This window comes from Scyliorhinus canicula, chromosome 4 (genome assembly GCF_902713615.1).
Source record: "Scyliorhinus canicula chromosome 4, sScyCan1.1, whole genome shotgun sequence".
NCBI classification, from domain to species: Eukaryota; Metazoa; Chordata; class Chondrichthyes; order Carcharhiniformes; family Scyliorhinidae; genus Scyliorhinus; species Scyliorhinus canicula.
Window position 1 is genome coordinate 27,948,938 of NC_052149.1, and position 21,863 is coordinate 27,970,800.

The 21,863-nt window shown below is 48.5% G+C and overlaps 1 protein-coding gene across 3 annotated transcripts in view; it reads left to right on the plus strand.

Annotated features, from left to right (window-relative positions):
* Positions 1-318: 318 nt before the first annotated feature.
* The window catches only part of LOC119964441, a 46,113-nt gene continuing 24,568 nt past the window's right edge, over positions 319-21,863 (plus strand). For 2 of the 3 annotated variants that reach the window (XM_038793918.1, XM_038793919.1), the window contains exons 1-2: positions 319-497; positions 21,655-21,716. In XM_038793918.1, the coding sequence (XP_038649846.1) occupies positions 436-497; positions 21,655-21,716 (124 nt within the window). In that variant the 5' untranslated portion in view covers positions 319-435. The other variant, XM_038793920.1, reaches the window with a different exon arrangement.

Genomic DNA, 21,863 nt, shown 5'->3' on the forward strand with positions numbered 1-21,863 from the left:
GCAGGGGCCTTACAGGGCAGATTGGGGGTGTGGGGAAGGGGGCATCTATCAGGGCACATTACACACCAACATTCTGTGCTAATCATTAATCCTCTTCTCTGTGCGTGGAAATTGAGTCCCAGAAGCGGGTAACACAGTGGACTGAGTGACATTCACTCTGGGAGGTTTGACTCAAGCCTATTTGATTTTTCCAATATCTGTAAACATATATTCTGAGACTCCTGCTGCACTTTTAACACTGAACCTACTCAATCGCCCCGCCCCTCCCCGCCTTGCCCCTCTAGAGTCCCAGACTGGAATCTTCCGCACTTTCCCCTGCCGTCAATCAGCGGAGTTGGTATCGGGGCAGCACCGCAGGAGGCAGCGGTCACTGGCTTGTTGCAGTTCTCCACTGAGCCGGGCAACAGGAAACGCTGCAGAACGGCAAACCCCGCAATGCAGAGGGGAGCAATGAGGGCGAACCGGCAGCAAGTTATTGGGAAAATAAGGACTCGCAGGTACCAGGATTCTGCTTTAACTATCGGGCGGGAGGAGCAACTGATTATTGCTGGGCTCAGCCACACACCGAGCTGTAAACAGGTCGATATATTTGAACGATTGGAAGTGGACAGAGTTGGCTGTTTTGAACACAGAATGATTGAGGGGTTTCCAAAGACACTCATTTAGATCTGCAAACTTCCTTTTTGTAGCTTCGACGCTGTTCTCGCTTGCTCCTCAATCTACACTATAAACATTGATAGGATGGTAATTATTGCAACGTGCTGCTTCACCAGCAGCATTTTGTAGGCGGTTTGTTTGGCTTGTGCTGAACAAGGAGCGAGTGTCTTTCTGAGTTCATCAGCATATTGGTGCCAAAGTGCAAATCTGTTTTATTAGAAATTAATGCAGTAAATATCCATGCTTGCTAACAAGACCGTTTAGAGCAGCACCACTTGTACAAAGAATCAGACTTTTAATAACGAAGATTAATAGTAAAGTGTTATGGAAATGCTGAATCGTGCATTACAAGTTATTTTTTTCAAGTTTCTTTTTTGATTTCGGATTCAGGCTAATTGAATAATTTAAAAAAGGTTAACAGTGAATGAATGCCTATTACGATCCCAGACCAGACCCCCAACAGTGGCTAAGATATTGGTCCAAAACCCCAATCTTCTGGTTTAGTTTGCAAGTCTGTGCAGAAAGAATACTTCGGCCCAGGAGTGACTGCATGAAGAAATAGGGGTTTGGTATTTTGAAAATAAAATGTATTAAACCTCCCACCTGAAAATAGCTTAGTTACTTAAACAATACTAAATTCAGTAAATATAATACCCTTAATTACTACTGGTTGTAAATTCCTTAGCCAAAATGCTCGGCACGATATTGGATTTCGGACGTTTTCAGATTTCGGAATATACTGTGCATGTGCGGTGCACGTTGGGAACTGTGCACGTGTGGTGGGCGTTGGGAACTGTGCACGTGTGGTGCGCGTTGGGAACTGTGCACGTGCGGTGTACGTTGGGAACTGTGCACATGAGGCACGTGTTGAGAACGTGTTGCGGTCGCATTGGGAACGGTGCAGGTGTGGCACGTGGTGAGAACTGCACTTGAGGCACGTGTTGAGAACTGTGCACGTGCGGCACGTGTTGAGAACTGTGCACGTGTTGAGAACTGTGCACGTGTTGAGAACTGTGCACGTGTGGTGGGCGTTGAGAACTGCACGTGCGGTGGCTGTTGGGAACTGTGCACGTGCGGTGGATGTTGGGAACTGTGCACGTGTGGTGCGCGTTGGGAACTGCACGTGAGGCACATGTTGAGAACGTGTTGCGGTCACATTGGGAATGGTGCAGGTGCGGCACGTGTGGAGAACTGCACTTGAGGCACGTGTTGAGAACTGTGCACGTGTTGAGAACTGTGCATGTGCGGCACGCGTTGGGAACTGCACGTGCGGCACGCGTTGGGAACTGCACGTGCGGCACGCGTTGGAAACTGCACGTGCGGCACGTGTTGAGAACTGCACGTGATGCACGCGTTGAGAACTGCACGTGATGCACGCGTTGAGAACTGCACGTGATGCACACGTTGAGAACTGCATGTGCGGCACGTGTTGAGAACTGTGCACATGTGGCACATGTTGGAGAACTGCATGTGCGGCACGCGTTGGGAACTGTGCACGTGTTGAGAACTGCACTTGCGGCACGTGTTGTGAACTGTGCACTTGCGGCATGTGTTGAGAACTGTGCACGTGCGACACGCGTGGGAACTGTGCACGTGCGGCACGTGGTGAGAACTGTGCACTTGCGGCACGTGTTGGGAACTGTGCACGTGCGGCAAGCATTGAGAACTGTACACGTGCGGCATGTGTTGAGAACTGTGCACTTGCGGCACGTGTTGCGAACTATGCACTTGCGGCACGCATTGAGAACTATGCACGTGTGGCATGTGTTGAGAACTGTGCACGTGCGGCAAGCATTGAGAACTGTGCACGTGCGGCACGTGTTGGGAACTGTGCACGTGCGGCAAGCATTGAGAACTGTGCATGTGCAGCACGTGTTGGGAATTGTGCACATGCAGCACACGTTGGGAATTGTGGATGTGTGATGTGTTTTAGGAATTGCACATTGCCGAGGATCTTTGTGGGATTTCCCATTTGTGCTGTCACGTCTGCATTTGGAAAAAAGTGCAGATTTTGGAATTTCGGTTAAGGGATGCTCAACCTGTATCTCTATTCCCAATTAAACAACAAGAAAAGGAAAACATAAGCTCTCAATCCATCCTAAATCCCAATGGCACAGAGTAATACTTGTTTTCCAGGACAGATTTGTCTCCTGTTAGAATCACTGCAGGCTCTGGATGGATGTCTTCAAAAAGCTGTTTCAGTTGTTTCAGCTTCCCCCTTGTCCTCAGACAGGTCTGCTCTGCTTTAAATACTGTTAATCATTTATTAACTATCCTACTGTGAGAGCAAAATAATTTACTTGTGAATTCAGTGTTAGCCAGATCAGAACTCGACTCAAAATCTTCCTCAAAATGTCTAAATACCTTAGATCCTCCCTGCAGTGCCATCATCTCACCAAGTTGACAATAAATTAACTCCCCAGGCTGAAAACACATTAACTACCCTGGGATTACCCCTAGTCAAACAAAAATGCATTAACCCAGGCTTTATGATGGTCAATTTCACCTCTGGCTCCGAAAAGCCTTCTGGTCTTGCCAAACAAGATTCTTGTAAAAACATGAATACTGCAATCAAATATAATCTAGTAAAAAGTCTTACAACACCAGGTTAAAGTCCAACATGTTTGTTTCAAATCACTAGCTTTCGGAGCACTGCTCCTTCCTCGGGTGAATGAAGAGGACTGTCCTGTCTTGAGACAATTCACACCTCTTTAACCTGGGATTACCCTTCTCTCTGGATCTGTAAAGACTTAATTACCTGCAAATGCTCACATTCAAAGCATCGTATTGCATCTTTGACTGTGTCAATATATATATTTCTGGAACCTACCTCTTCATTCACCCGAGGAAGGAGCAGTGCTCCGAAAGCTAGTGTTTGAAACAAACCTGTTGGACTTTAACCTGGTGTTGTGAGACTTCTTACTGTGCTCACCCCAGTCCAACGCTGGCTCCACATCAAATATAAGCTAACCCAGGCTTTTAACCCTTAAATTGCCAAATGTTTCTAATCCAATATATCTAAAATCCTGCATTTGTTACACCCCCCCCCCCCCCACGCTTATCTTTCCAAAACCTTTTAACTTTAAACATTTCTCATGATTAAATACAACTTATACTCTACAAGATACATATTATTTTACATTTTAAGCATGCAAATGTAAACTTGAGTATAGTCCTTTTCAGTCTTTCCTTTCCATTTTTGAACGTTCCACTCTTCTTTCATTTCACAGTCATGATAAAGCATTGGCAATCACATTTTCTCTTCCTGCCCCATATAGAATTTTAAATTTATATGGTTATAACATTAAACTCCATCTGAACAGTCTCGTATTTTGATTTTTAAACTTGTCCAAAAAGTGTAATGAATCATGGTCTTTACGTATAATTGAATCAATTCTATGATTATGATCTGAATATACAAATGTCTCTGATGAATTGTTACCAACACAAATGTCAAAATGTTGTAACGCCAATACCAAACTCAACGTCTCCTTCTCGATGGTCGAATATTTATTTTGATAAATATTTATTTTCCAAGAAAAATAACAATAAGTCTTTTGATTCTTTTGTCATCTTCCTGATGCACTAAAGTGCCAACCCCCACATCACTCGCATCTATTGCTACCTGAAATGGCTTGGCATTATTAGGTGTCATCAACTCTGGTACGGTGGTTAGCAGATGCCTCCTGACATTCTGATGCCACTGAAATTTCTTGTGCTTGTTTTGAAGTTCAGTCAGCGGAGCAACCACGCTATTGAAATTTGGCATGAATTTCCAGTAGAATCCACTCATGCACAGAATTCTCAGAACTTTTCCCCTCCTTTTTGTTTTTCTTTTGTTTTCACATTCTGTGGGGCCATCTGACCATGTCCAATTGTATGGCCTAAAAATGTGACTTGAGCTTTCGCAAATTCACTTTTAGCCAAACTTACAACCAATCCAGTTTCCTATAGTCAATCGAGTAATTCCTTTAAATGTTCCAAATGCTCCTTTGAAGTTTGACTGAACACCACCAAATTGTCAATATACACTGCACAATGGCTTAGTCCAGAAATTGCCTTGTTGGTTAATCTTTGGAATGTTGCTGACACATTCCTCATTCTAAATGGCATGACTTTAAATTGATACAGACCATTTGGTGTCACATAACCGAAAATTCCTTTGCCCTGTCAGGTAAAGGTATTTGCCAATTTCCTTTAAGTAAGTCAAGTGTGGTAATAAAATGTGCTTACCCCACCTTTTTAACACAGTCTCCCAAACGAGGAATAGGATACTAATCTGACTTCCTAACTGCCTTTCTATAGTCCACACACAATCGTTGGGTTCCATCCGGTTTTGGTACAATGACAATTGGTGAGCGGCAATTGCTGCAACTCACTTCAATGATATTATCCTTAAGCATGCTGTCAATCTCCTTTTGTACCTGTGTTAACTTTAGTGGATTGAGCCTATACGGATGTTGTTTAATGGGACTAGCATTTCCTACATCTACTCATGCATAATTACTTTCGTACTTACCAATTTATTCCCACATACAGTTCTATGTGACTGTAGTAACTCTTTTAGGTCATTTGGATTCCCCCTGGAAGGTAACTCAATAATTTATCCCAATTTCTTAAAACTTTATCCAGTTTAATTTGAGAAATGTCAAATTCAGAATCATGTGGATTTATCTCTTTTCTCTGACTTTTCATGATTCACACCTCCTCCTTCTTTCCTTCTCTATAAAATATCTTTTGTGCATATTAACATGACACACTGTGCGGTTTCCTTCTGGATGGCATTCTTATCAAAGAATTCATCTCCCTCTATTTCTTTTCAATTTAGTAAGTCCCGCTAGGGAGGTGGTGGGAGCAGGTACAATAGCGCATTTAAGGGGCATCTAGACAAATATATGAATAGGGTGGGAATGGGAGGATATGGAGTCCGTACGTACATACATTTTTAATTTAGGCAGGTACCATGGTTGGCGTATGTTCTTGTGCTGTATTGTTCTTTGTTAAATCTTGCTTTTAATGGTTAATCTATCATTGGTAACTGCACTAATACTTTCTCCCACAAACAAAACTATAATGTTTTGATTTCTTATCCACCTCTTCCTTTCATCACATGTTGTGACAATGTTAAATGCTTCCTCGCCAGCTCTCCAGCCCTAGTTCATCGCTCCCTAAAATTGAGACAAAGTCCCAATGCTGAGGTCGCATTTGGGTTACATGGATGGCAGGATATGCTTGGGAGATTTTCCCTTTTACAGGCAATAACAATTGGAAAGTGGCCGGAAGTTCTGTCCAAAGGACAGCAATATATTGAAAGACCAGTTTGCAGCCTTCATATAGGCTGAACACATGGAGGGGATTGAGAGAGGGGCTGATAGAACATAGAACATAGAACGATACAGCGCAGTACAGGCCCTTCGGTCCACGATGTTGCACCGACATGGGAAGTCAAAAACTAAAGGCCATCTAACCTACACTATGCCATTATCATCCATATGCTTTTCCAATAAACTTTTAAATGCCCTCAATGTTGGCGAGTGCACTACTGTTGCAGGTAGGGCATTCCACGGCCTCACCACTCTTTGCGTAAAAAACCTACCTCTGACCTCTGTCCTATATCTATTACCCCTCAATTTAAGGCTATGTCCCCTCGTGCTAGTCACGTCCATCCGCGGGAGAAGGCTCTCACTGTCCACCCTATCTAACCCTCTGATCATTTTGTATGCCTCTATTAAGTCACCTCTTAACCTTCTTCTCTCTAACGAAAACAACCTCAAGTCCATCAGCCTTTCCTCATAAGATTTTCCCTCCATACCAGGCAACATCCTGGTAAATCTCCTCTGCACCCGTTCCAAAGCTTCCACGTCCTTCCTATAATGAGGCGACCAGAACTGCACGCAATACTCCAAATGCGGCCGTATTAGAGTTTTGTACAATTGCAACATGACCTCATGGCTCCGGAACTCAATCCCTCTACCAATAAAGGCCAACACACCATAGGCCTTCTTCACAACCCTATCAACCTTTATTTAGGTCAGTACATCCAGACAGACTGGCCCTGGTGATCATTGAAAGCTGTGCAGCAAAGACTGGAGTCAGAGGAAGGGTGGCTCTGATATTCAGTAACGCTACCCTGTGGCTGGCATTCCATATAGTACACTTGCAACCCTGCATGTCAAATAGTGCCCATGAGATGTGAAGCAAGGTAGCTGGTCCATGCATTAGGCATGGTGAAGGATCAGCGCCCACAGTGTGATGCGGGGTCGAATTCTTTCCTCAATGACTGAAATCCTGCCTGCAGGTATCAAAGACCACTCCGGTTAAAAGCCAGACCAAGGAGGCATATTCACAGAGACGGTTAAATAAAGTGGCCAGAAGCAGGGCTCCCATCCCCAGTAATAATAGCTGCCCACCTCCCATGAGCTGCCGGCTCAGTTAGAGAGTCAGCAGGTCAGCCACACTACAGCTAGCGGTGGCTATCACTGGGCCTGCAGCTCCGAGAAGCTACCTCAATTGAAGAGGGATAAGTGGGATGGGAGGTCAGTACATCCAGACAGACTGGCCCTGGTGATTGGTGGAAGGTATTGTGAAGTACAGGTGATAGCATTGACATCGTACCTGCCATTACTGCCAGGGTACAGCAGTACCTCAGCTGTTCATTGGTTGACCCAAAAAGCAGCCCTCACCCCGCCATTACCTCTAGGCTTTCTGGATGGTTACCCATGTTGTAGCCTAACCCACCATTGTACCCCTTTCCTGAATGCAGACAAAATGCCCACAGAGATGGGAAATCGTAATTGGCCATTTAAGAGATTCAATTGGATTCCTGGTATGTGGCATCCCTGCCAACTTACTTGCCCGCTGACAAATGACTTGGCGGCAGGAAGATGTTGGGTAGGCTCCCAACCATTCACCTTCTCATGCTATTTTGACAGTCTTTCTGACTCCCAGCCTATTATCAAAGGCAGAGTTGACTCACACCGAAGGCCTACGGTCAGTGAGAGGTGATAACCGTGTTGGCAAGACTGAACGGCCATTTACAGCAGATCTCCCAGTAGCACATTCCTGGACGTGGAAACTGGCATAGGCTGATGAATGCACCTGAACTATGAGACAAGAAAGAACACGACATGGACATGCTTGGAAGAGAAGTGTGTTTACCATACCAGGGAGCAGAGAACTGGAAGTTGTGTGCTTTGGGAACTGCAATGGAGCAGGTGAGGGATATAGCTTGGATTGCAGCAGGCCAGCCTGTCACCATGGGCTAGGTGGGTGTGGAGCCTATAGAGTGTGAGTATAGTGATGGATGTGGGCATCAAACGTTCTAAGCTATGGCCTTTGAACACAGGAAATTCACTATCAAGGGCAGGCAGCTGAAAATGCGAACATCAGTGTTATCTGCCCCACAAGTCCAATAGTGGGTGAGGGAAAGCGGAATGCTTCGCTTCTACGGCCACCTCAGAGGAGGATTTGCTATCTGAGGAGACAGTGTCACATCATTCTAGTGCACTATGCGCCAGTGTAGATACTCTCATGTCGATAGACCATTTAACCAGTTCGAACGGGTCCAGGTAAGGCTCCCATTCTCAGGATTATGAGTCATGGCCAACAGCGGAACCAGTGAATTTTGATGATGCCAGAAGAGCTGCCATCTAAAGGGAGAATGGCTACTTAAAGATGGAGGATCCATCAGGAAGAGGACTTGTGTTTCATCTAAACAGTCAAGGAACGGAAAACCACCTCATGTATTCTTATCCTGGTCATATTAGTCATTTCTCATTGAAGTTGAAAATCGAAGGCCCTTGCAATCAACTGAAGAGGAAAGTCCAATATGATGGGGCATGGAGAAATGAGTAGAAGGCATGTCCTTGGTTAGATCACCACTACAGAGCAGGTGGCACCAGCTGGTGAGCCCAGCACAGACATGCATTAGCAGGTAATGGAGTCAATGGCAGCTGTGGCTACTCCCCATCAGATGATGAGCTCAGCAATGCTCAGCTTCACACAATTGGCCAACCTTGTGGGTCGTCAACAAAGCAACAGACGCTGGAGCTGCATGAAAAGTCTGAAAATTGGTTAGAATTACCAGAAACCGTTTCCTCCCATGCGTGTACGATGGAGGAGTCCATGCCATGGGTGGCACTATGTCTCTGGCATTTGACCAGGATTCAGAGAGTTGCGACACTCCTGGAGAGCCACACGTAGCAAACAATCCAGTGGATGCAGGAGGTGCACACCAACCTCCATCGTATGGCCTTATCCACGAGTTATCGTGGGTGATAGGCAGGCGCGATGCCACTGAGATGGCTGAACCTGTTGCAAGGCACTCAGCCATTTCAGGTAAGCAAGGAAGGGCAAGTGGACCTTGAAAGGTTGAGGAGTAGCGAACTGCCTGAGGCCTATGGGAGCTCATCTCAAGATCATACCTTAATTTCTTGGTAGATCGTTGACGGTGACATGAATACTTCATGCAGCCTCGATGGCAGAGGTATCCCCTGCACAGATGCAAACAGTTATAAATGCATCTGGCTCTCTGGAGCTCAGGCAACCAAATGCCATCTCTGTGCCCATCTCATGTACTGGAGCAGTATTGGGCAGAAACATGCCTCCAAAATCAACAGTGGGCACTAGGAGAACATATGAGCACCTGTCAGCGCTTGCATAAATCCACGTTTGTGCAAATTTAAAGATCTTCTAATGCATCCTACTTGTTCATTTCTCCAGCAGTGCGCCATTACCAGATGTTGAGGTCTTGAGATGGAAGGCTTGAATAGATGGGCCCAGAATGAGGCCAATGGTTAATTTAGCCCTTACAATAATGTAACATGTAACCACTGAGATGTTAATAGTGCCGAATGAAAGGCCACGAAGATGACCTCCAGAAGACGGAATCATCTCCAGGGGTTTTAATGGTCTTTTGGGAGAAAAATGTGCTTAAGAGTGAGTCACATATATCTGACATGCATGTCAATGACTATTGACATCAGACGCATGGGTGCATTTTCATTGGTCTCTTGGTCTTGATCCTCCTCCAAATGTGATCACCATTGTCTCCAACACTGCTCCCCTCAGGAATCCGCTTGTGCACAGCATTGCATATTATCATGAAATGTGAGACCTTGATGGGGCATATTGCAGGACTACCCCCGCCCTGCCCTCCCAAAATCTCTCCAGGCATCCACGCTCATTCCAAAAAGGTCCACGGCTTGTTCAATGGTGGCCCCTGTAGCCACGTGGCATTGGTTGTCGTTGTCCTTTGGCTTGGTGGTGGGGTTTCACATAGGTGCAAGTGCAATGTTTTTAGTGCATACCCCTTGTCACCCAATACCCACCCTATAAGGTTCTCAGGTGGCCCTGAAGAGCTGAGGTACTCAGGACACTCAAAGGATGAATGAGTCACGGCAGCTTTCGGGGAACAGCTGCAAGATTCGTAGAATAAGTGAGTGTTGGAGGAGATTATTACTGAAGGTTTCTGGCTGCTCTGTGGGTATCTTGATGGCCAGGTGCATGCAGCCAATTTCCCCTCTACCTTAAGGAATCCAGCAATGGTGTTAAACCCTATCGGCCTGGTTGGCCTGATCAGTGTGCTGGCTGATGTATTGTCCTGGCATCTGGTACATGACACCCATCGTGTGTAATGCATTGATTGGCTGACCGGGAGATCCAACAGACGTCTCCTGCCAATCCGTGGTACAAGGCTGAGGTGTAAAAGTTGAGCCCCTCGGCTGCACCACCAAGGTAATGGGTGACCATCACCTCCCATCGGCACAAATTCCTCCTCCAGTAGCTGCAAGTTTGCTACCACCTGCCTGGACAGATGCAGTTTTTAGAGACACTGGTGTCCTGACACTTCAATAAAGTTAAACCTCTGTCTGTAAACCTTTTCAGCTGGATAGCACATTTGCTGAACATTAGCTTGCACTCGTGACCCTATGCGCCCTCCTTGTCTGTGTGTCTTCGTAACCTTATGAGGATCCACGTGGCAGAACTGATCTCTGTCTCTCCTCCACTCTCCTCTTAACTGCTGAGTGCTCCCTGAATTAGATGATGTGGAGCTGGGGAGTGACCTTTCCAATAAATGCCCTCCGATATTGTTCGCACTGTGCAGTCCCTCCAGATGTTCAATCCTTTACTTCAATACTCAATGGCTGCCACTGACCTCTCACCTTTCAGCCGCTGGGCCACTGATACTCTATGGAGGGGGGGGGGAGATGACCGACCGACTGAGGGAAGGCCCTAGCGACCAGGTCTCTGGCACTGAGTCTGGCTCTGTGGCTCAGAAGGGAAGGGGGGAAGAATAGGAAAGCAATAGTGACAGGCGACTCAATGGTTAGGGGAATGGATAGGAGATTCTGTGGTCACGAACGAGATTCCCGGAAGATGTGTTGCCTCCCGGGTGCCAGGGCCAGGGATGTCTCGGATCGAGTCTACAGGATTCTTAAGGGGGAGCCACCAGAAATGATGCACATAGGCACCAACGACATAGCTAAGAATAGGGATGAGGATCTTAAAAATGGTTTTGGGGAGTTAGGTTGGTGGCTAAAGAACAGGGCAAGCAGAGTAGTGATCTTAGGATTGCTACCGGTGCCACGTGCAAGTGAGGCAAGGAACAGAGAGCGAGTGCTGAACACGTGGCTACAGGGCTGGTGCAGGAGGGAAGGCTTCAGATATGTGGATCTTTGGGATATCTTCTGGGAAAGCTGGGATGTGTACATGAAGGATGGGTTGCACCTAACTGGAGGGGCACCAATATCCTGGGTGGGAAGTTTGCTAGAGTTCTTTGGGAGGGTTTAAATTAGTTTTGCAGGGGGATGGGAACCAGAGCTATGGATCAGAGGATAAGGGTAGCTCTTGAACAGGCAGAAATAGTATCCAGCAAGTCTGTGAGGAAGGATAGACAGTTGATAGGGCAAAGTTATACTCAGTGGAATGGGTTAAAGTGTGTCTGTTTCAATGCAAGGAGTGTCAGGAATAAGGGAGATGAACTTCGAGCATGGATCAGTACTGGAACTACGATATTGTGGCCATTACGGAGACATGGATTTCACAGGGGCAGGAATGGTTGTTAGATGTTCCGGGGTTTAGATGTTTTCAGAAGAATAGGGATGGAGGTAAAAGAGGAGGGTGAGTGGCACAGCTGCAGAAAAGGAGGTAGTTGAGGCGGGTTTGTCTATTGAGTCAGTATGCGTGGAAGTCAGAAACAAGAAAGAAGCAGTCACTTTATTGGGAATTTTCTATAGACCCCCCCAATAGCAGCAGAGAGATAGAGGAACAGATTGGGCGGCAGATTAGATTAGATTAACAGTACAGCACAGAACAGGCCCTTCGGCCCTCGATGTTGTGCCGAGCAATGATCACCCTACTCAAACCCACGTATCCACCCTATACCCGTAACCCAACAACCCCACCCCCCTTAACCTTACTTTTTTTTTAGGACACTACGGGCAATTTAGCATGGCCAATCTACCTAACCAGCACATCTTTGGACTGTGGGAGGAAACCGGAGCACCCGGAGGAAACCCACGCACACACGGGGAGGACGTGCAGACTCCGCACAGACAGTGACCCAGCCGGGAACCGAACCTGGGACCCTGGAGCTGTGAAGCATTTATGCTAACCACCATGCTACTGTGCTGCCCGTTGGAAAAGTGCAGAAGTAACAGAGTTGTTGTCGTGGGTGACTTCAACTTCCCTAATATTGACTGGAACCTCCTTAGTGCAAATGGTTTGGATGATGCAGATTTTGTCAGGTGTGTACAGGAAGGATTCCTGACTCAATATGTAGATAGGGGAAAGATTGATGTACAGAGAGATCTGGTTGTTCAGGTCCATTGTACCCTGAAGGTGGCTGCGCAGGTTGATAGAGTGGTCAAGAAGGCATACAGCATGCTTACCTTCATCGGAAGGGGTATTGAGTACAAGCGTTGGCAGGTCATGTTACAGTTATATAAGACTTTGGTTCGGCCACATTTAGAATACTGCGTACAGTTCTGGTCGCCACATTACCAAAAGGATGTGGATGCTTTGGAGAAGGTTTGGCGACAGTTTTAGGTGGAGGATCTGGGTCGGCGTAGGCTTGGAGGGTCGAAGGGCCTGTTCCTGTGCTGTAATTTTTCTTTGTTCTTGGTATAGGCCGACTAGGGGGGAGGCCATTTTGGACTTGGTGCTCGGCAACGAACCAGTCCAGGTGTCAGATGTCTTGGTGCGAGATCATTTCGGTGACAGTGGCCACAACCCCTTGACCTTTGCCATAGTCATGGAGAGGGCTCGGAACACATAGTATGGGATGTTATTTAATTGGGGGAGGGGAAATTATGCTGCTATTAGACAGGAGCTGAGCAGCTTAAAGTGGGAACAATTTTTCTTGGGGAAATGCACAACAGTAATGTGGGGATTGTTTAAGGAGCACTTGCTGCGAGTGCTGCATAGTTTTGTACCACTGAGACGAGGAAGGAATGGTAAGGTGAAGGAGCCTTGGAAGACGAGAAGTGGAGCTTCGATTCAAGAGGAAGAAGAAAGCTTACATAAGGTTGAGGAAGCAAGGTTCTGACTCGGCTCTAGAGGGTTACAAGGTAGCCAGGAAGGAACTCAAAAATGGATTGAAGAGAGCCAGAAGGGGGCATGAAAAAGCCCTGGTGGGAAGGATTAGGGAAAACCCCAAGGCATTCTACACTTATGTGAGAAATAAGAGGATGATCAGAGTGAGAGTAGGGCCGATCAGGGTTAGTGGAGGGAACTTGTGCCGAGAGTCTAAAGAGATGGGGAAGGCCTTAAATGAATACTTTGCTTCAGTATTCACTGGAGAGCGGGACCTTGTTGCCCATGAGAATAGTGTGAACCAGATTAATAGACTCAAACAGGTTGATATTAAGAAGGAGGATGTGCTGGAAATTTTGAAAAGCATCAGGATAGATAAGTCCCCTGGGCCTGATGGGATATACGCAAAGTTACAACGGGAAGCGAGGGAGGAGATTTCTGCGCCGTTGGCAATGATCTTTGCGTCCTCACTCTCAACTGGAGTAGTACCAAATGTTTGGAGGGAAGCGAATGTTGTTCCCCTATTCAAGAAAGGGAATAGGGGGGACTTCCGGTGATGGTGGGCGGGAGGCAGCAGCGCAATGGAGGGCTCCCTTTCGGAAACGGCTTTTTCGGGGCTTTAAGCACGGTTTCATGGGTCCACGGAGGCGGCAAAAGCAGGGAGAAGGCACAGATGAGGCACAGTAAAGGCACAGTGTGGTGAATGTAACTCCGTAATTCACATTGTTTTGTATATACATGAGACCATGCATTGATAAGCGCAGTTGCCCGACCACTAGGGGGAGTAGCGCTGGGAATGCTTAGGAGTTTGTACAGGGCTCCACCGTTGGCTCCGCCCACGACTCCTCCCCCTGGACTGCTGTATAAATACCAATGCTCAGAGCCAGTCGTTCAGTTCATCGAGAGTTCAACGTGGAACAGGCTGGCTCTGTTGTAAGTAGATTAAAACCACTGTTCATATCTTAAAGCACGTGTCTAGTGAATTGATGGTTCCATCACACAGTAAAGAAAAACAGTCAGGATCAATCATGGAATCAGCCCTCAAGCCTGAGCGACTGGAACTCGACCCGCAGGATGCAGAGGCAAAATAAATTTTTTCTCATTGGCTGCGATGTTTTAAAGCCTACCTGGTGGAAGCAAGCACAGCCGAAACAACAGAGGAGTGGAAACTGAGCCTACTGCACGCGAGGGTGAGCCACAGAATCTCTACTCAACTAAACTGCGCCGGTTCATATACTGAAGCCCTAGCGCTACTCGACAAAATGTATGTAAGGCCTGTAAATGAAGTCTACGCGCGACACGTGTTTACTACTCGCCACCAGCGGCCTACGGAATCGCTCGCAGAATTCCTGAGAGAGCTTAAAACGTTATCTAGTGACTGTAATTACCAGGCGGTTACCGCGGCGGAATATAGAGAACTTGCTGTACGCGATGCCTTTGTTGCGGGCATTAGGTCAAATTACATGCACCAACGACTGCTGGAAAAGGGGGCCCTAAATCTTGAAGCGACTGTTGAACTTGCTACCACTATGGAGGTCTCCTTCCGCAGCCTCACCTCGTTCCCCGTGGACCCCGCAACCCCGTCATGGGCCCCCGACCAGCGACTCCCCCTGGCCTGCGCCACGCGGCCGCCCAGCCACAATGCTGCCACTTTTGCGGCCAGGATCAGCACTCGCGGCAGCACTGCCCGTCCCGCAACGCAACCTGCAGCAGCTGCGGGCGAAAAGGACACTATGCCAGAGTGTGTCTGGCGAAGAAAGCCCCAGCCTCTAACCCTCCCACGGCTCAAAGCACTCGTTCCCTGAATTCACAGGCCCGCAGGCACCGAAATGCTGCAGCCTGTATGCCGACTCCGCCCCCACCTGACATGTGCGACTCATGGGGGCGGCCATCTTGGCAATCCTCCTCCATGCGGCCGGCCATGTGCGACTCATGGGGGCAGCCATGTTGGCAATCCTCCTCCATGCGGCCGGCCATGTGCAACTCATGGGGGCGGCCATATTGGGATCCATCCACTTCAAACTCTGAAACTCACCTCGACGACTACGAACTCAGAGGGCAGTCATCACGGGGCCACTCCAGCACAGCTGATCAAGCCGCTGACGACCCACAACTCAGCGTAGTCACTCTGGACCAATCGCGCCCGAAGCATCTGCGAAACTCGATGGCGACGGTCCAAATTAATGGGTACAGCACGCCGTGCCTTTTCGACTCCGGGAGCACTGAGAGCTACATACACCCAGATCTGGTAAGACGCTGTTAGCTCCCCGTTTTCCCCACGCGGCAAACTATCTCCCTCTCTTCTGGCTCCCACTCTGTCCAGATCCAAAGTCGCACCGCCGCGACGCTCACAATCCAAGGCGCTAGCTATGCCAAATTCCAGCTCTACGTCCTGCCCGAACTCTGCGCCCCACTCTTATTAGGCCTTGATTAAGAGTGTAATCTCAAGAGTCTCACCCTCAGTTTCGGCAGACCCCTACCCCCACTCACTATCTGCAGCCCAGCCACGTTGCGATTCTCTCCCCTACTCTCTTTGCCAACCTCACCCCGGACTGTAATACAGTAGCCACTCGCAGCAGGCGGTACAGCCTGCAGGATAGGGTGTTCATCCGATCGGAGGTCCGGAGGCTTCTCAGTGAGGGGATCATAGAGGCCAGCAACAGTCCCTGGAGCGCTCAGGTGGTGGTCGTCAAGACCGGGGAAAAATTCCGTACGGTTGTCGACTATAGTCAGACCATAAATAGATTTACGCTCCTTGACGCGTATCACCTTCCCAGGATTGCAGACATGGTAAACCAGATCGCCCAGTATCGGCTCTTTTCCACGGTGGATCTGAAGTCTGCATACCACTAGCTCCCAATCCGCCTGGAGGACCGCCACTACACGGCATTCGAGTCTGATGGCCACCTCTTCTATTTCCTCCGGGTCCCCTTCGGCGTCACTAACGGGGTTTCGGTGTTCCAACGAGCAATGGACCGAATGGTGGACCAGTACGGGCTGCGGGCCACGTTTCCGTACTTGGACAATGTCACCATCTGCAGCTATAACCAGCAGGACCACGACGCCAACCTCTACCGTTTTCTCCAGACGTCTCAGAAATTAACCCTCACTTATAACAAAGAGAAATGCGTTTTCCGCACAACCAGACTAGCCATCCTCGGCTATGTCGTGGAAAACGGAGTCCTGGGCCCAGACCTGGACCGTATGGCCCCCTCTTAGAACTCCCCCTCCCTCATTGTCCCAAGGCTCTCAAACGGTGCTTGGGTTTCTTTTCCTACTATGCCCAGTGGGTCCCTCAATATGCGGACAAAGCCCGCCCACTCTTTAAGGCCACACTATTTCCCCTGTCAGCTGAGGCGCGCCAGGCCTTCAACTGCATCAAGGAGGACATCGGCAAACCGGCCATGCGGGCGGTGGATGAATCCGTCCCTTTCCAGGTTGAAAGCGATGCCTCAGAGGTAGCTCTAGCAGCCACCTTAAATCAGGCAGGAAGGCCAGTTGCATTTTTCTCCCGTACCCTCTCCGCTTCGGAACTCCGGCAGTCGAAAAAGAAGCACAAGCCATTGTGGAGGCTATTCGTCACTGGAGGCACTACCTCGCAGATAGGAGGTTCACCCTCATCACCGACCAACGATCGGTTGCCTTTATGTTTGACAACTCGCAAAGGGGCAAAATTAAAAACGATAAAATCCTGCGGTGGACGATCGAACTCTCCACCTATATCTACGATATTAAGTATCGACCCGGGAAGCTCAATGAGCCCCCAGATGCCCTATCCCGCGGGACATGCGCCAGCGTGCAGATCGACCGCCTGAAAGTCATCCACAACGACCTCTGCCACCCGGGGGTCACCCGGGTCGCCCACTACATCAAAGCCCGAAATCTGCCTTTCTCCACTGAGGAGGTAAAAGCCGTCACCAGAAACTGCCCGATCTGTGCAAACCGCACTTCTATAGACCAGACAGGGCCCACCTGGTCAAGGCTTCTAGGCCCTTTGAACGCCTCACGATTGATTTCAAAGGGCCACTCCCCTCAACTAACAGGAACCTTTACTTCTTAAACGTCATAGATGAGTTCTCCCGCTTCCCATTTGCTATCCCGTGCCCCGATATGACCTCCCACACAGTCATTAGGGCCCTGCATAGTATCTTCACCCTGTTTGGTTTCCCCAGCTACATGCACAGCCACCGGGGTTCGTCCTTCATGAGCGACGAGCTGCGTCAGTACCTGCTCGACAAGGGCATCGCCTAGAGCAGGACTACCAGCTACAACCCCAGGGGGAACGGGCAGGTGGAGAGGGAGAATGCGACGGTCCGGAAGACCGTCCTACTGACCCTCCGGTCCAGAAATCTCCAAGTCTCCCATTGGCAGGAAGTTCTCCCAGATGTGCTCCACGCAATCAGATCCCTCCTCTGTACAGCTACAAATCTAACCCCCAGCGTCCCCAGTCGAACCAGACGGGTATGGAGCTCGGACGAGATCTTCCCCGGAGTCCACCATCGTACCCCAACCCACAACACCCGTCCAGCCACCGCAAGAGGCTGCAACCCTGGTGCTCCGCAGATCGCAGCGGACAGTTCGACCACCGGACAGACTCAATCTATGAACCACCACCCCCACCGGACTTGATTGTTTTGTAGGGGGTGAATGTGGTGAATGTAACTCCGTAATTCACACTGTATTGTATATACATGAGACCATGCATTGATAAGCGCAGTTGCGTTGCCCGACCACTAGGAGGAGTAGCGCTGGGAATGCTTAGGAGTTTGTACAGGGCTCCACCCTTGGCTCCGCCCACGACTCCTCCCCCTGGACTGCTGTATAAATACCAATGCTCAGAGCCAGTCGTTCAGTTCATCGAGAGTTCAACGTGGAACAGGCTGGCTCTGTTGTAAGTAGATTAAAACCACTGTTCATATCTTAAAGCACGTGTCTAGTGAATTGATGGTTCCATCACACAGTAAAGAAAAATGTCGAGGGTGAGCAAAAAACGGCCGTAAAAAAAACAGCTGAAGGTCCGTCGGGGAGTGGAAAGGTCACCAAGGAAAATGGAGGCTGGAGCACCAGGGGAGGCCGTATTGCTTATAGCTGAAGAAATAACTAAGGTGATGGCTGCAGAATTCGAAAGGCAGTTTACAAAATACATGGAGACAATGAGGAAGGTGGAGGAGGCGATTTCCCCGGTGACGACGGCGGTGGCGAGCACAGTGGTGGAGGTGTGGGAGCAAGGGGAGGCGCTGAAGGAAGTGGAGGAGACATTATTGCAGCACTTTACCTCGATGGGGAAGGAGATGTGGAAGGTGATGGAGATTAACAAGGATCTGCGACGAAAAATGGAAGACCTGGAAAACAGGTCCAGGCGACAGAATTTGAGGATTGTGGGGCTGCCCGAAGGAGTTGAAGGGCCGAGGGCGACTGAGTATTTTGCCGCGATGCTGGCGAAACTATTGGGGGAGGGGGAGGATCCCTCCCGATATGAACTGGATCGGGCTCATCGGTCGTGGAGGCCTGTACTAAAGGCAAGTAAGCCGCCAAGTGTAGTGACTCTTTGCTTCCGTAGGTACAGTGTGAAGGAGAAGGTCCTGTGCTGGGCCAAGCAGAAGCAGGTGGTGCAGTGGGCTGGAGCTGGTAGACGTGTATACCAGGACTTTACGGTGGAGCTGGCGAGGAGGCGGGCTGCTTTCAATCGGGTGAAGAGGGCACTGTACATTAGCAAGGTGCAGTACGGCATTGTACATCCAGCGTTGCTGAGGGTGACTTACAAGCTCAAGGACTTTTATTTTGGAACGGCCGAAGCAGCGGAGGAGTTTGTGAAGGCAGAAGGACTGTGGCAGAACTGAGAAATGGCCATGTGCCGATGTAACCTCATGACTGTATTTTCTTAATTTTTGTTTCACTGCATGCGGGTGTATGGGCTAAAGGAGCCAATGTTGTACATATTTGGACAAGAGAAGTGATGGACTTTCACTCGAAGTGAGGGCTCTTTGGGGTGTAGGTGTATATACGGGGTTTGTGTGCTAAAAGGGGATTTCTGGGCTTTCCTAAGGCCGGGCAAGGGGGAAAGGGACCCGGGTGGGGGCCTCCACGCTGGCTGGTTTAAGCCGGCCAGTGAACGGGAGTGAGGTGGGGGGAGGGGCTGCGGCCATCGGAGCCTGGCAGAACAGGGTCCGAGTGGTCTAGCCGGGGTGGAAAGTTGGGGGGAATAAACCGAGGTTGGGGGGAGGAGTTTTACAAGAGGCAGTGGATGGGAGGAGTTTGGGGGGGTGTTTACAACTCTTGGGTATCATGTACGGTTCTCTTTCAGAGGTTGGATGCCGTTGAGTGGAAGGGGGGGGGGGAGTGGACTCTATGGTGACCATGGGCGGTCCTGGACTCCTTTTTCTTTTTCTCCTTTGTTTTTTATTTCCACCGTGGGAGGGTTAGTTTTATTGGATGCATATATTGACAGGTGGGCCATTGTCTGGGGTGGTGGAGGATGGGATCGTTGTTATTGTTAAGGGGATTGATTTTGTATTTGTTACCGTTTACTGTCTGTGGGTGGGGTGTAAATTTTGAAGGAAAATGTGAAAATGGAGAATATAAACATTTAAAAAAAAAAGAAAGGGAATAGAGAAATCCCTGGGAATTACAGACCCATCAGTCTTGTGTCTGTGGTGAGCAAAATATTGGAAAGGATTCTGAGAGATAGGATTTATGATTATTTAGTAAAACATGGTTTGATTAAAGATAGTCAGCATGGCTTTGTGAGGGGCAGGTCATGCCTCACAAGCCTCATTGAATTATTTGAGGATGTGACGAGACACAGTGGTGAGGATTGGGCAGTGGATGTGGTGTATATGGATTTCAGTAAGGCATTTGATAAGGTTCCCCATGGTAGGCTCATTCAGAAAGTTAGGGGGCATGGGATACAGGGAAATTTGGCTGTCTGGATACAGAATTGGCTCGCCGAAAGAAGACAGCAAGTGGTAGTGGATGGAAAGTATTCCGTGTGGAGGTCCGTGACCAGTGGTGTAATGCAAGGATCTGTTCTGGGACCTCTACTCTTTGTGGTTTTTATAAATGACTTGGATGAGGAAGTGGAAGGGTGAGCTAGTAAGTTTGCCGATGACACGAAGATTGGTAGAGTTGTAAATAGTGCTGAGGGTTGTTGCAGGTTACAACAGGACAGTGATAGGATGCAGAACTGGGCTGAGAAGTGGCAGATGGAATTCAACCTTGATAAATGTGAAGTGATTCATTTTGGAAGGTCGAATTTGAATGCTGAAAACAGGGTAAAAGGAAGGATCTTGGAAGTGTGGAGGAACAGAGGGATCTTGGGATCCATGTACATAGATCCCTCAAAGTTGCCACCCAGGTTGATAGGGTTGTTAAGAGGGTGTATGGTGTGTTGGCTTTCATTAACAGGGGGATTGAGTTTAAGAGCCGCGAGGCTTTGCTGCAACTTTATAAAACTCTAGTTAGACCACATTTGAAATATTGTGTTCGGTCCTGGTCGGCTCATTATAGGAAGGATGTGGATGCTTTGGAGATGGTACAGAGGAGATTTACCAGGATGCTGCATGGACTGGAGGGCATACATGTCTTATGAAGAAAGGTTGAGGGAGCTAGGGCTTTTCTCACTGGAGCGAAGAAGGCAGAGAGGTGACTTGATAGAGATGTACAAGGTGATGAGAGGCATGGATAGAGTGGATAGCCAGAGACTTTTCCCCAGGGCGGAAATGGTTGTCATGAGGGGACATTATTTTAAGGTGATTGGAAGAAGGTATAGAGGAGATGTCAGGGGTAGGTTCTTTACACAGAGAGTGGTGGGTATGTGGAATGCACTGCCAGTGGGGGTGGTGGAGTCAGAGTCATTAGGGATATTTAAGCGACTGACAGGCACATGGACAGCAGTAAATTGAAGGGGTGTAGGTTAGGTTGATCTTAGATTAGGATAAATGGTCGGCACAACATTGTGGGCTGAAGGGCCTGTACTGTGCTGTACTGTTCTATGTATATCGCTGGAGTAGCGGTGCTGTTGCTGTGGAGGTGGTTATTTCTTCCTGTAATGCCTAAAATGTGAGGGCCCACTGGGAGCTTGTTGGTTTCATTGGGTGGTTTCCACACTCTGCATTGGATCTGCTCAATGTGAGGAAGATGGCCCCAGAAGTGGCCTCTAATTCACCGCTTAATTGGCTCAATTGAGTTCCTGGCAGACGGCTCATCTTCTATCTTTCTGGCCAGCGGCAAAATGGCATGATTGGCAGAAAGATGACGGGCATACCCCCTATCAACACCTTGCCCCAATATTTTGCCAGCCTTCCTGCCTACCATCCTGGCACCAAACACCTGGTATTATTCTGGCCAAAGACTCCTGTGATATGAGCCACATTTTCCTTCAAAGCTGGCAGAGATGAAGTAGATCACTATTAGTAACACACGTGCTTTACCGTTGACCATTTTGCTTCAAATATTTTCTTACAGGTGGGACAGCAAATCTTTTTCCTATACTCGATGGGAAGGGAATGACTATGCCAGCGATGAAGGTAGGACGGAATATTCTGCCATTTTCATGTCATTGTAAATTCCAACTACATAAATATTCTAGCCTCACCATGTGGCTACCCAGTGGCAAATTTCCAACTCTGTATTGGGAGCTCCCTTGGAAATGAGCTGACCCTGGAGATTCCCTT